Genomic DNA, 14124 nt, shown 5'->3' with positions numbered 1-14124 from the left:
CTATAGATATGGAATGTATGGTTAATATTTACTGAAATGAAAGAGCATTTATTCTAAGAATCTACATACACCCCTTCCACATCTAAGGAAATATACTGATACACAGACTTGAGAACCTGGTAAAATGAATGTGCTGAAATAGTGTCGAGAGCACTGAAGATTACAACGGACAAAGCAACAATGCTGGGAATGTTAGAGGAACCATCATCACTCACCTTACTTTAAGAACACACAGATTTGGGTCCTTAAGTGATTTTCAATAAAGGCTCAAGTTTCTAATACTGAAAAGGAAACTGTTTAGACACCAAAGGAAATAACTGTAAAAGAGTTAGTTACCTATGAAAATTTTAGATTTTGAATTTTTACAAACAATATCTAAAAACACACATTATACTACCTTTTGAATTTTAATGACACTAATACCTTTATTTAACAAACATTGAGTGGCTACTATGTGCAAAGCACTGTGCTAGGTGCCATGAAAGATACAAAGATGAGAAAGACATAGTCCCTGCCCACAAGGAGCGTATAATCTAGTGGGGGGAGACAGACAAATACACAAATAACTAGAATACGAGGCAGTAAACAACAGAGTGGGCAAGTGCTGAGAGTGGCCTGAGTGTGATACTAACTAGCCTCAAGGTTCCAATCTGAAACACTGGTGATATAGTATTGGCTGCTTTGAAAAACTCTATCTCAATATCAGTGTAACAGATGTTTAAAGGGTCCTACCCAAGCAGCTGGAGGCAAGAGAGCAGGTCAGGTGGAGGGGCTGTTTGAAACACTGTCACACCTACATAGTGGTGCTGATACAAGTATGTAGGGACAGCTAAAAAAAAACAAAAACATATATATCATCTGTCCTTTGGTTAATGGCTATAGCTACTGTTTTAAACAATATATTTTTATATAAAAAGGAATTTGTATAATCCCAGAAAAATCAATTTAAGGATTAATATTAATTCAACAAAGAAACTTGCCATAGGCAATTTTCTTATTTACTAATTGATTAAATCTTTTCTCTAAATATCTATAAAGCTCTGTAGCAATTAAACAGTTAGACATCTAAGTATTGCTGAGTAAAAACCTCTTATATTCAGCCTTCTGAAGGAATTGGTCATATACCTGATAACCTGAAATAATACTATTCTAATAGCAACAAGAAGGCCTTAAAGAGATTTAAGGAAAATAATTTTTAATGCTTCAAATGCAAATGGAATACACGCTGATTAAATACAATTCAATGTTCTTTGAAAATATCTCAATGACAGCATTTGATACCAGTTAAGGCCAGCAAAATTGAAGTGAGGAAAATATCACATGTATTGTCTTTCATTGGTTTCATATATCATTGCCTATGACAATGGCAACTCAATGTTTTCTTTGAAAATTCCATTTATTGGTACTGATGAACTTTTATTTGCTTTTAGCTTGTATGCTAATAACAGCTGCTGACCACTTCCTCTTGGTACTGCTGTCTGATATAAATGGCAAAGTAGAAGCACATTTCCTGGCTGCCTTTCCTACTTCCTGAATTGCAGGGTTCACTGCTTAGCCTGTTTCCTTCCGTGTGTCACTGTGATCCTGGGACCTCTGCTGCTTTCGCTCAAGGAAACGAGCACGTGCATCTGATATGGATTTATCATCATTTCTTCTTTGCATTTTCTTTAGGACTTCTTTTGAGATTCCATCTGAAAATGTTACAAATTAATCCAGTAAGACTTTAATTGTGAAACTCAATACAAGTAATGTTAAGAGAAGGAGAAGCCCTGATTTTTCAATGTTACACGGGGGAAAAAAGGGAAATTAAAGTTTGTCCTTTCAAAAGAAAGAAGTAGTCTATGATTAAAAAATAAGAAAGAAAGAGAGGGAAGGGGAAGAAAAGGAAGAGAGAAAGAAATGCAAGTATGAAGGCCTGAATGTTAGAATAACTGATCCTAATTCAAACATGTAGTACAGTTATACACTGCAACAAAACATTACATTTCTTCTTCTTCTTCTTTTTTTTTTTTTTTTTAAAGATTTTATTTATTTATTTGACAGAGAGAGATCACAAGTAGGCAGAGAGGCAGGCAGAGAGAGAGGAGGAAGCAGGCTCCCTGCTGAGCAGAGAGCCCGATGCGGGACTCGATCCCAGGACCCTGAGATCATGACCTGAGCCGAAGGCAGTGGCTTAACCCACTGAGCCACCCAGGCGCCCCAAAACATTACATTTCTGAAGACCCTTCCAGATCTTGGGAAAAATTTCTTACCACTCTATTTCTCATGATGTTAAAAAAGGATAATACAATTTTCTCCCAATCAGCTTCAGAAGAGGAAGAGAGAATCCCAAGCAGGCTCCAAGCTCATTGTGGAGTCAATGCGGGCCTTGATCTTACAACCTTGGGGCTTGATCTTACAACCCTGAGATCATCACCTGAGCCAAAATCAAGAGTTCCATGCTTTAACCAACTGAGCCTCACTGCCTTAGACTCAAGTTTTTGCATTAGTAATGAGAATTAACATGGGTCCATGGAATTAGACCTAATTCTAGCTGAGGGCATGAATAAATGTTACTAAATGCAGAGGACATGACCCTCATTTTTTCTGGCCAATTGTATATTGTTAGGTCTTCATGACAATATATATTGTAGGAGGAATGGTAATACTGATGAAAATGTGTCAGGAGGTATCTATATTTACATTTTCCTATCTTTTATATATCTTAATGTTTTGGTATGTGGCTACATAGTTTACATATTTTCTTTTTTTCATTTAAAAAATTAATGTATAATTTATCAACAATAAAATTACCCTTTTTAGTGTACAGTTCTACAAATTTTCACAAGTACATTATACTCAGTTTGTGACCAAAATCAAGAGACAGAACCCTCAACCCCCCAAATTCCCTCCTGTCTCTTTGTAGTCAACCTCTCCTCTCACTCCCAGTTCCTGACAACCACTGATTTCAACAGATCTATTTTTTAAAAGGCATTGGTCTTTCTACCCTAAGTTGACCTTTATTATAAAATCGTAGGGACACCTGGGAACCTCAGTGGGTTAAGTGCCCGACTCTTGATTTTGGCTCAGGTCATGATCACAGGGTTGAGAGATCAAGCCCTAGATTAGCATGGAGTCTGCTTGAGATTCTCTCTCTCCTTATGCCCCTTCCTCTCTTCCCACCGTGTGCCCCACCCAAATAAAATAAATAAATAAGATTTTATTAAAATTAGGCCCAGAATTCTAATTAAAATTAAAATCAGGACCAGAAAGCTTTACTGAAAAGCTTTTTGTATTTGTGAGCTGAAAATTAAGCTTTCTGTCCTAGTTCAGTATAACTGTTTATACCTCCCAACTGGGACCTAACATTTCACAGAAAATCCCCTAGGAAAAAAAAAGATGTTCTGAAGTAATAGTTCACAAAAATTAATTTTTTTAAAGATTTTATTTACTTACTTGACAAAGTAAGAGAGGCAGTGAGAGAGGGACCACAAACAGGGGGAGTGGAAGAGTGAGAAGAAGGCTTCCCACTGAGCAGGGAGCTCAATGCTGGGCTTGATCCCAGAAGCCTGGGATCATGACCTAAGCCAAAGGCAGATGCTTAACGACTGAGCCACCCAGGCACCCACAGTTCACTAAATTTTATAAACAAAATAAAAACAGCAAAGGAGTACTGAGAAGCAGTATGGTATTATGATTAAGAGTATAAGCCACCAAGAGGTGCCTGGATGGCTCAGTCGGTGAGCATCTGCCTATGGCTCAGGTCATGATCCTGGGGTCCTGGGATCGAGTCCTGCATTGGGCTCCCTGCTGAGCAGGGAGCCTGCTTCTCCCTCTGCCTCTGCCACTCCCGCTGCTTGTGTTCTCTCTCTCAAATAAATAAATAATCTTAAGGAAAAAAAAAAAAAAAGAGTATAGGCCATCAAGTCAGTTTCCTTGGATTCAAAATCCAGACTCACGAATTATCAGCTACAGGATTTTCAGCAAATTACTGTAACTGCTAAGTATTTCCTCATCTAAAAAGTTGGGATATGTACTTACCTCATAGGGTTATTGTGAAAACTCAATAGAGTAATGCCAGTTGTTAGCACATGGTAAAAGCTCAACAGATACTGTTGTTAATAATGTTGTTGGACAGAGGGGTTAAGGAAAACATGATTAACTGGAAGGAAAGAAGGAAGTCAAAGTAACAAAGTCTGAGACTCATGACAACTCTGCTTTCTAAAGAGACAGAGCCAGAGTCTATGTTCTCTAATAGTATTTCTATAATTATATGAGAATTTGGACATTTATGCTCCTTGGACTTATATCACTAGAAGAAGTGGCTGACTCACCCTTTAGATGCTTTACGTTTTCCTTATTTGTCCATCTCCGTCTTGCATCTTCTCTCACTTCACGTCGGGCCACACTGCTCAAATCATGTGCATTAAATTCATGCAACTTGGGTAACAAGTCTCTCACCCATTCATAACGGATTGGACACACAATTCTTGCGTAGACTTTCGTGGTAACTAATACCTCATGAAAAATGATCCATTCGAGTTTGGTTTCTTGTTCATGAAGCTATACAAAAGAATTCATTTAAGGATGATAACTCAGTAACTTGTCTCATTCCACATCTGACCAGCCACATACTAACGGCTCAAACTCTTCTGAATTAATTCCTATATTCTTCAATCAAACAGAGGGCATGGGCCAACCAGTACCTTTACAGCTTTATGTAATAAAGATATATGCTAAATGTAACCTCAAAGTGAAAAGTAGAAGACATTAATGCATGACTTAGTCCTACATCTTTACAAATTTCCTTCCTTTATTAAAAATAGGACACTTTAATAATAATAAGGCACTTACTGCTGAGGAAGGATGAATGTGAACTGGGCTTCCACGCCCATCCATGGTGCAAAATGTTCTCCCAACGGATCTAAACAACAGTAACAAAAAACCCCAAAGGATAAAGACAAGAACAGAAAACAATGAAATAAGTAGAGCACCAAATCTAACAATAAACAATTATAATATGTTCCACCACAGAATGTTATAAGCATAAGTTTAAACTTTTTCAAGTGTCACTATAACTTTTCTACCAACTCCTCTTAAATAATGATACAACTTCTCATTACATACAACCTAAACATTCATTTTAGTTAAGTACAAATATTTCTGGTTAATATAGAAATATTAACAGTAATATTATATTTGTGCTTTAAAGTTTCCAAAATGATTTTATAATAAAGCCTCAAAACAACCTGTGAGTTCTGTGAGCAAGTCACTTTTATTAAGAAGTCAAAACTGAGGGCACCTGGGTGGCTCAGTGGGTTAAGCCTCTGCCTTTGGCTCAGGTCATGGTCTCAGGGTCCTGGGATCAAGCCCCGCATCGGGCTCTCTGCTCAGCGGGGAGCCTGCTCCCCCCCCCCCTCTGCCTGCTGCTCTGCCTACTTGTGATCTCTGTCTGTCAAATAAATGAATAAAATCTTAAAAAAAAAAAAAAAAAAAAAGAAGTCAAAACTGAGATTCAAATAAACCAACTAGCCTTCTAAAGATCACAGAGTTAATGTATGGTGGAAGCAAGACCCAAACATAGGTCTTCTGACTTAAATACAGTGTTCTTTATAGTATGCTACAATTCTTTTTAAAGGGATAATTTTCATTCTTCTAAAATCTGGTAATTAGAACATTGCATCTAACATTTCTCTAATTCACGTTCTTAACTTCAAATTCCTATCCTCTTCTGGGGCGCCTGGGTGGCTCAGTAGGTTAAGCATCTGCCTTCAGCTCATGTCATGATCCCAGGGTCCTGGGATTGAGCCCCATGTTGGGCTCCCTGCTCATCAAGGAGCCTGCTTCTCTCTCTCCCCTTACCTCTTCCCACACCCCACCCCCATGCTCTTTCTCTCTCTCAAATAAATAAATAAAATCTTTTTTTAAAAATTCCTATCGTTTTTTTTACTTCCTTATATAAATGTTATTCCAAAAACTTGTCAAAATATTAGCAGTAGTTCAATCATCACCACAGGATTTCCTATAATACTTTATAAATATTTCCATTATAACTCAGATCAGACTGCATTATAATTGTTTATATACTATACAGTACAAAAAATTTACTTGAACCATCTGAGTTAGTTTCCAACCTTATGCCCCATCATCCACAAATATCTCAATGTATATTTTCTTTTCTTTTTTTTTTTTTTAAAGATTTTATTTATTTATTTGACAGAGAGAAATCACAAGTAGTCGGAGAGGCAGGCAGAGAGAGAGAGAGGGAAGCAGGCTCCCTGCTGAGCAGAGAGCCCGATGTGGGACTCGATCCCAGGACCCTGAGATCATGACCTGAGCCGAAGGCAGCGGCTTAACCCACTGAGCCACCCAGGCGCCCCTCAATGTATATTTTCTATAATCAAGAATATTCTACTACATAACCATAATACATAATACAACCAGGGAATTAACGCTGATACATGACTAACATCTAATCCTCAGACCCCAATAAAGTTTTATCCAAATGTCCTAATAATATCCTTTATAGCAAAAGAATTCAATTCACAATCAGGTATTAATTTTATTTTTCATGTCCCCTTAGTCTCCTTCATCTGGCATACTCCCCCAGTCTTCTACCTTCATGATCTTCACAACTTTTTGAATAGTAATTTTGTAGTGTGGCCCTCAATTTGAGTTTGTTTGTTTCAGGATGATTAGATTTAGGTTATGCATCTTTGGCAAGAACATCACAGAAGTGAAGCTGTATTTTTCATTATATCCTATCAGGAAGAACATGATTTCAATTTGTTTCATTACTGATGGTGTTCACTTTGATGGCTTCATTTGGGTAGCATCTGCCAGGCTTCTCTATGAAAAGTTACTTTTCCCCTTTCCCTTTGTAATTAATAAGACTTTTGTGGAGAGGTGCTCAACTAATTCTATTTGTCATTAAACTTTTAATTTACTGGGCGCCTGGGTGGCTCAGTGGGTTAAGCCGCTGCCTTCGGCTCAGGTCATGATCTCAGGGTCCTGGGATCGAGTCCCGCATCGGGCTCTCTGCTCAGCGGGGAGCCTGCTTCCTCCCCTCTCTCTCTCTCTCTGCCTGCCTCTCTGCCTGCTTGTGATCTCTCTCTGTCAAATAAATAAATAAAATATTAAAAAAAAAAAAAAAAAAAAAACTTTTAATTTACTCATTTATTAATTTATATGACTATAGACCCATGGTTTCACATTTTATTTAATGGGCTACATAATCCGTTACTATCATTATTTATTTTGATGCTTAGAATATCCTATATTGGATCAGCTGGGGCCTATTCAAGCTAGCTCCAGTGTACTTCCAACATGGCCTAAAACCTCATCGATCACTTCTTGTTTGCTGGCAAAATATGATGTTCTGGGCTCATCTTGTACTTTCCCATCCCTATTTCTCCAAACAGCTCTAAGTCCTTTATGCAGCAGATGGTTGTTTAAAGTCAAGATCCGGGAACTAAGTATATTCATTGCTATTATGGTGTTATTGCTCCTAGTCCATCTCAGAGCTAGGGTATATTTGTATATAAATATTTACACACATACAAATACATATTATAAATATACACAGTAACATCTATTTTTATTCCCAAATCTGTCTATCCATCCATCTAACTATACTGAAAACCATAAGTTCACAATGAGACCTGAAATTCCAATCCAACACCACAAGGCTCATTCTCATTTTTTCCCTTTCAATATTTCTAATACTCCCTTTACCATTCCTAAATTTATTTAATTATGTGATCAATTCCTTTGTATATAATGAGTCTCTCATCATCACCATTGTTATCCCTTTCCCTAAGAAGATGCCCTCCCTCACTGCACTCAGACTCTAAACTCAACACCAAACACCTCCCATATGAGTGCCTCCCCCATCCTGCTTGTTGACACTCCACACCAAGCTATTCTTGCTCAGAGATGCCATGCTCAACACGTTTGTCTTTCATATTCCACACAGAGTCCCCCCTCTGCAAGAAAGCTCTTGTCACTCAACTAAGGTGCTGATATCTCACATTAGACAGCTGTCCTACAAACGCCCTCTTACTGAACTTGAGCTCCAATATCCCACTCTGAGCCACTGCAGCTCCCCCTCCACAAGTGACAATTATGGAGTCATTGCAATTGCTTTCATCATCATCACAGAGCTTAAATAAATCATCAATCTTTAATATTAAATAGTTCAACATTGTAGTCAATCAAATACAGTAGTATTTCTTATCCATTTCTCAAGCTCATATTGCTTACCTTCGAGCTACATTTTTGAAATAGCCTGCACAAAGACATCTTCGTAGTACTTCATGTTTCGGGCCTTCAAAGGTCTCTCTTGGGAAATCACTTTGCTATAGAAATAATATATATACAGTGGTAATATCACAGAATAATGTGAAATAATCTTTTATTTTGAAAACTACACATTTCTAGAGATTTCTGTTTCTGGACAATATGAAGTAAGAGGGATCAGATTTGGGGCGCCTGGGTGACTCAGTCATTTAAGCATCTGACTCATGATTTCAGCTCAGGTCATGATATCAAGGGTCGTAGAATCGAGCTGCATGACAGGCTCCACACTCAGCTCAGAGGCTGCTTGTCCCTCTCCCTTTGCTCCTCCCCTCGACTGCACATGTGTTCCCTCTCGCTCTTCTCCAATAAATAAATAAATAATAAATCTTAAAGAAGAGAAAGAAATCAGACTTACTCTTCTCCTTGAAACAACCAAAAATGTACAAAATACATGAAGTAATGATTTTCAAAACACTGAATTATCAAGCAATAAAGGACAGTGATCTCTCAGAAATAAAGGAAGTAAGTCCAACTGCCCCAGCTGACAGTCAACTTTGAAAGAGACTCTGGATGAAGGCTCAAGGAAGGAAAAACCCAAGTGGAACCTGGAGAACTCCCTGAGCTAAAGAGACAGAGCTGGGGCACCTGGGTGGCTCAGCTGGCTATGCGTCTGTCTTCTGCTCAGGTCATGATCTCCAGATCCTGGGATCAAGCCCTACATTCTCGACCCTGCTCAGTGGGGAGTCTGCTTCTCCCTCTCCCTCTGCCGCTGCCCCTGCTTGTGATCTCTCTCTCTGTCAAATAAATAAAAAAAAATCTTTAAAAAATTTTAAGAATTTACAAAACATAAAGAGAAAGAACTGTGATGCCAAGAGTTCAGGAAAGAAGAGAATTTGACAGAGACAGAACTCCAAAGATTTGCAGAAGAGCCTCCACAAGTGTTTAGCTGAGCACTGGTTAGCATATGAATGTGAGGAAATTACCAAAGACCAAGAAAAAAACCTCCCGAAAGGATACAAGAAGTAACAGAGCTTGGTACTCACACACATTTAGGAATGGGGCCTATTCCTACAAACCACAGATCAGAACACCTTATAGTTTCCATAGTTTGGAAGACCGTACTCAGAGAATCTTGCCAAAATGCTACTCAAGAAAAGTATCATTGTAGTAATTACCTGTTTAAGCTTCCTGATTAGTTCTCGAAGTTGAGCTTCAACACGAAATGCAGAAAATAAGCATCTCCAGTGAATCCAGTGTTTTTGGCACCATGAAGCTGGAGCTCCACTGCAAAACAAAAATATTGGTTTCCTGAAATAACTTCTATAAGTGAAAGACAGTCTAACAGGAACACCTGGCTGCCTCACTCAGTAAAGCATGTTACTACTGATCTCAGGGTTATGGGATTAAGCCCCATGTTGGGGCACAGAGTTTACTTAAAAAAAGAAAGACAGGGTGCCCGGATGGCTCAGTTGGTTGGGTGACTGCCTTCGGTCATGATCCTGGAGTCCTGGGATGGATTCCCACATCGGGCTCCCTGCTCAGCAAGGAGTCTGCTTCTCCCTCTGACCCTCTCCCCTCTCATGCTTTCTCTCTCACTCTCGTTCTCTCTCAAGTAAATAAATAAAATCCTTAGAAAAAGAAAAGACAGTCTAATTCTCTCATTTTCTATTACAAAACTAGAAACAAATAAACAACAGTCAGTTCTTTTATGAGACCTGTCCAATTACAGAGAAAGCACTTCAAGGAATTTGAAAAAACTAAGGTAGGTGCCCCTGAGGGTATTAAAAAATAATTTACAAATGAATTTCTTCTTTTTAACAAATATATCAAGTCATTTTTTCATCGAAGCTACTTCTACAGAACTAAAATTTGATAAGGTTATCTTCAGGAAAGGTTTAGGGAGAGAAGAAAGAAGAGAACTAATACTAAATAATAAATGCCCACTTAGTAACAGCCATCTGGCATAGATAAATCTCACTAATGTTCACAAAAATACCTTGAGGTCAGTAGTTCCTCCACTGAATTTTATTGTCTAAAGTCACAAAGTAAATATATACTGGAGTGATAATTCAAACGGACAACTTTCTAGTACACAGAACTATTCCACGTACCTTGATTTGCACTGTTCAAAGATGACAGCTAAAGTTGCAAAGTCATTAAATCCTCCAGCTTTAGCTGCCAATTCTCGATGTCTTTGTTCTGCTTCCTTCTGATACTCTGGATCAACTAAAATGACAATCAGAGAGGCAATTTAGTTGTACTTTACATCAAATGCCTATATTCGTTTTGTTTACTCAAGGTCATTAGAAATCTGCCTCATCATCTATAGTGGAATAAGGTGGAACTATAGTAAATCTTCTGGGGGGATGGGAGGCTCTAATTACTCCCACAACTCCTTTATTTCTTTTAACCATGTTGGAGATTTAATAAGAATAGTAACAATAATTCTCCCAATACATTTGCCTTTAAAATAGTATTTAGAATTTATTTTTTAAGTTTGTTTTGATCATAAGAATAACCCATCTTCACAATAAAAACATTATATAGGGGCGCCTGGGTGGCTCAGTGGTTTAAGCCTCTGCCTTCAGCTCAGGTCATGATCTCAGGGTCCTGGGCTCTCTGCTCAGCAGGGAGCCTGCTTCCCCCTCTCTCTCTGCCTGCCTCTCTGCCTACTTGTGATCTCTCTCGGTCTATCAAATAAATAAATAAAAATCTTTAAAAAAATAAAAAAATAAAAACATTATATAAAAGTTTAACATTCCCCACTTGGTCACATTACCCACAAACCAATCCTCAAGGCTAACCATTGTTAATTATTAAATGTGTGTCCTTCAGATATTTTGTTTTTGTTTGGCTCTCTGCTCAGCAGGGAGCCTGTTTCCCTCTCTCTCTCTCTGCCTGCCTCTCCATCTACTTGTGATTTCTCTCTGTCAAATAAATAAATAAAATCTTTAAAAAAAAAAAAAAAAAAAAAAAAAAAATTTTTTAAATCATTAACATATAATGTATTATTTGTTTCAGGGGTACAGCCTATGATTCACCAGTCTTATACAATACACAGCACTCTCCCCAATGTCCATCACCCAGTCACCCCGTTCCCCCATCCCCTCCCCTCCAGCAACCTGACTGTTTCCTGAGATTAAGAGTCTCCTATGGTTTATCTCCCTCTCTGGTTTCATCTTCTTTCATTGTTTCCCTCTCTTTCCCTATGATCCTCTTCCTTATTCTTAAATTCCACATATCAGTGAGATCATATGATAACTGTCTTTCTCTGATTGACTTATTTTGCTTAGCACAATTCCCTCTAGTTCCATCCACAGGGTTGCAAATGGCAAGATTTCATTTTTCTGAAGCTGTGTAATATTCCATACTGTGTGTGTGTATGCACACGCGTTATCATATCCTCTTTATCCATTCATCTGTCAAAGGACATCTAGGTTCTTCCATAGTTTGGCTATTGTGGACATTGCTGCTATAAACATAGGGGTGCAGTTGCCCCTTTGGATCACTACATTTGTATCTTTGGGATAAATACCCAGTAGTGCAATTGCTGGGTAGTAGGGGAGCTCTATTTTCAACTTTTTGAGGAACCTCCATACTGTTTCCCAGAGTGGCTGCACCAGCTTGCATTCCCACCAACAGTGTAGGAGGGTTCCCCTTTCTCTGCATCCTCGCCGACATCTGTTATTTCCTGACTTGTTAATTTTAGCCATTCTGACTGGTATGAGGTGGTATCTCATTGTGGTTTTGATTTGTATTCCCCTGATGCCTTCAAGATATTTTCTATGTATATACCAGTGTACGTATATGATGGCTTATTTTTTATAAAAATGGGTTATATGTTTTGAAACTTCCTTTACTTAATAACGGCTTCATGTCAGTACATGTAGAATTATTCATTCTCAAAATAGCTATATTGTATCCCTAGGGGTAAAAGAACATAACACAATTTAACCAGTCCCTATTTATTCAGTTCCTAATTAAGGGCAATTAGACAGGACTACCATATAAGCAGAACTGAACTACTATAAGTTCTTCTTTCCTTTTTTAAAGTTTTTATTGAAGTAAAACATGTATGTAGAAAACTACCAGGTTGTAACTGTACACCTCAATGTTAACAAAAACAACCTACCAAAATACCCAATAACTATCTGTTCCCCTCCACAAGGGTAACCATATCCTGACTTCTAACCCCACAGAAAAGTTTCTAAATTTTGTATAAATGTACTTCATGTATCTGATGTTTTTGAGATTCATCTGTTATTGACTTTGACCCAGTCCTACTCAGGATTGATATACTCTCTGATCAACCAAGTTCTCCAAATAGTATTTTACCCAAGCTAAATTTCTTTGAAAGTCCCACTTTTTTTTTTTCCCCAAAATTTCCTAGTGCTTCTTCATTCTATCACATCATACCACAATTCCTATTCCTTCAGTATAGGAATCACAACTCGATTTAGCATAGGCACTATGATGCCTGATACTAGAGAGCAGCATATATAGACTACGATGTGAATCTGCAAAGCAGCAGTTCCTGGTATTAGGAGGAAAGCAATCTGATCAAAAAAAAACACCCATGAAGATAAAAAGTCTTTCATCTCAGGCTTTAAGTAGCTTCCACCTTTGTTACCTAGGTAACAAGTGAAGGAAGCAGTTGTTACCTAGAGACAAAAGGAGAGAGAATATGATTAATTACAGGCCCTGCCTGTAATACAAACAGCCCTGCCAAGGTGAGAATACAATTCTCATCTCCTTAACCACCCAGGGAAACTGATTTTTAAGCCAAGACATTTAATTTCAAGCACTGAATCACCACTGCCCAAAAGGTATTATGCCAAAAGTCAAATCACACAAGACTTGAGCAGCACCCTGTCCTGGCCCCCAACACCAGGAGACAAGCCTATCAGGCAGGAGCTCCGGGATCCCTGAATTGTGTTTCGTGCTATAGCAATGTAGAACACCAGCTGCCTTGGACCCCGGGGCTATAAAACCTCAAAGAAGCTTCCTACCTTGGCTCAGTTCTTCCTTTCTCTGCCTCTAGCCAACCATTCGATTTGGCTATGACACCTACAAGCATAATTTACACAGGTGGCTTACCATCTCTTATTAAAATGTCAGTATAATGGCAACAACTTTTAGCATAGATTACAATTTTAAGCTCAGCTCATATTTTCTGAAAATCAATTCTGCTCGTTAGTATTGGATCCCTGTTGTTTAAAGTGGCTACCCGCTCACATTTTTAAAAATGCAGACAGCATATTGCTTCCCTGGCTGTCCATTCCACGTTGCTACCGTCTCTCTGTCTTTCTTCCTCCATTATTCTCAAAGTCAAGAGAATAGATAACATATTTTTGTTTCTTTTCCCTGAATTCCCCCCCACAAAAAACCCTAATGAATTAAAATTAAAACAGGCTGAAGTCCCATAGTAAATTCAGGATATGTATGGGAAAATCAAAACCCATATCACACAGTTCCTACAATCTCAGCAATTTTATCCTCTAAACAACAGTCTGACTATTCACCTTTAATTGCTTTCCAGTAGACTTGTCACTATCTTTAATTTATTATCTTTCCCCGGATGAAATGCTATTATCAGTTTTATGTGTTGCAAATAGGTTGATCTTCTAAAGCAAGAACTGTAAGTGACAAGATGAAGCAGCAAAACAAGTTGTATCAGCTGAACTTCTCCATTTGAGAAGATAATTCAATACTTTTCTATATAGCAATCGAACAGAAAACAAAACTATTTCACAGGGGATTTCAGTAATAATAACAATCCTCAGAGCTGAAACAGAGGAATAAAGCCACAAGTGTCACATACATATAAAATGTCCTTTAGTTCTAAAA

The 14124-nt window shown here is 38.1% G+C and overlaps 1 protein-coding gene across 2 annotated transcripts in view; it reads right to left on the bottom strand.

The window, feature by feature from the left end:
* Positions 1–398: 398 nt before the first annotated feature.
* Positions 399–14124, bottom strand: part of DHX40 (DEAH-box helicase 40) — a 46672-nt gene continuing 32946 nt past the window's right edge. For both annotated transcript variants that reach the window (XM_059148412.1, XM_059148411.1), the window contains 6 exons: positions 10389–10503; positions 9453–9561; positions 8242–8336; positions 4834–4903; positions 4314–4542; positions 399–1691 (listed from right to left, as the gene is read on the bottom strand). In XM_059148412.1, the coding sequence (XP_059004395.1) occupies positions 1552–1691; positions 4314–4542; positions 4834–4903; positions 8242–8336; positions 9453–9561; positions 10389–10503 (758 nt within the window). In that variant the 3' untranslated portion in view covers positions 399–1551. The remainder of the gene's footprint in view (positions 1692–4313; positions 4543–4833; positions 4904–8241; positions 8337–9452; positions 9562–10388; positions 10504–14124) is intronic.

The sequence above is a fragment of the Mustela lutreola genome, chromosome 15 (genome assembly GCF_030435805.1).
Source record: "Mustela lutreola isolate mMusLut2 chromosome 15, mMusLut2.pri, whole genome shotgun sequence".
Classification (NCBI taxonomy): domain Eukaryota; kingdom Metazoa; phylum Chordata; class Mammalia; order Carnivora; family Mustelidae; genus Mustela; species Mustela lutreola.
Note: the sequence above shows the minus strand (reverse complement) of the source record. Positions and strands in the feature narration are given on the sequence as shown.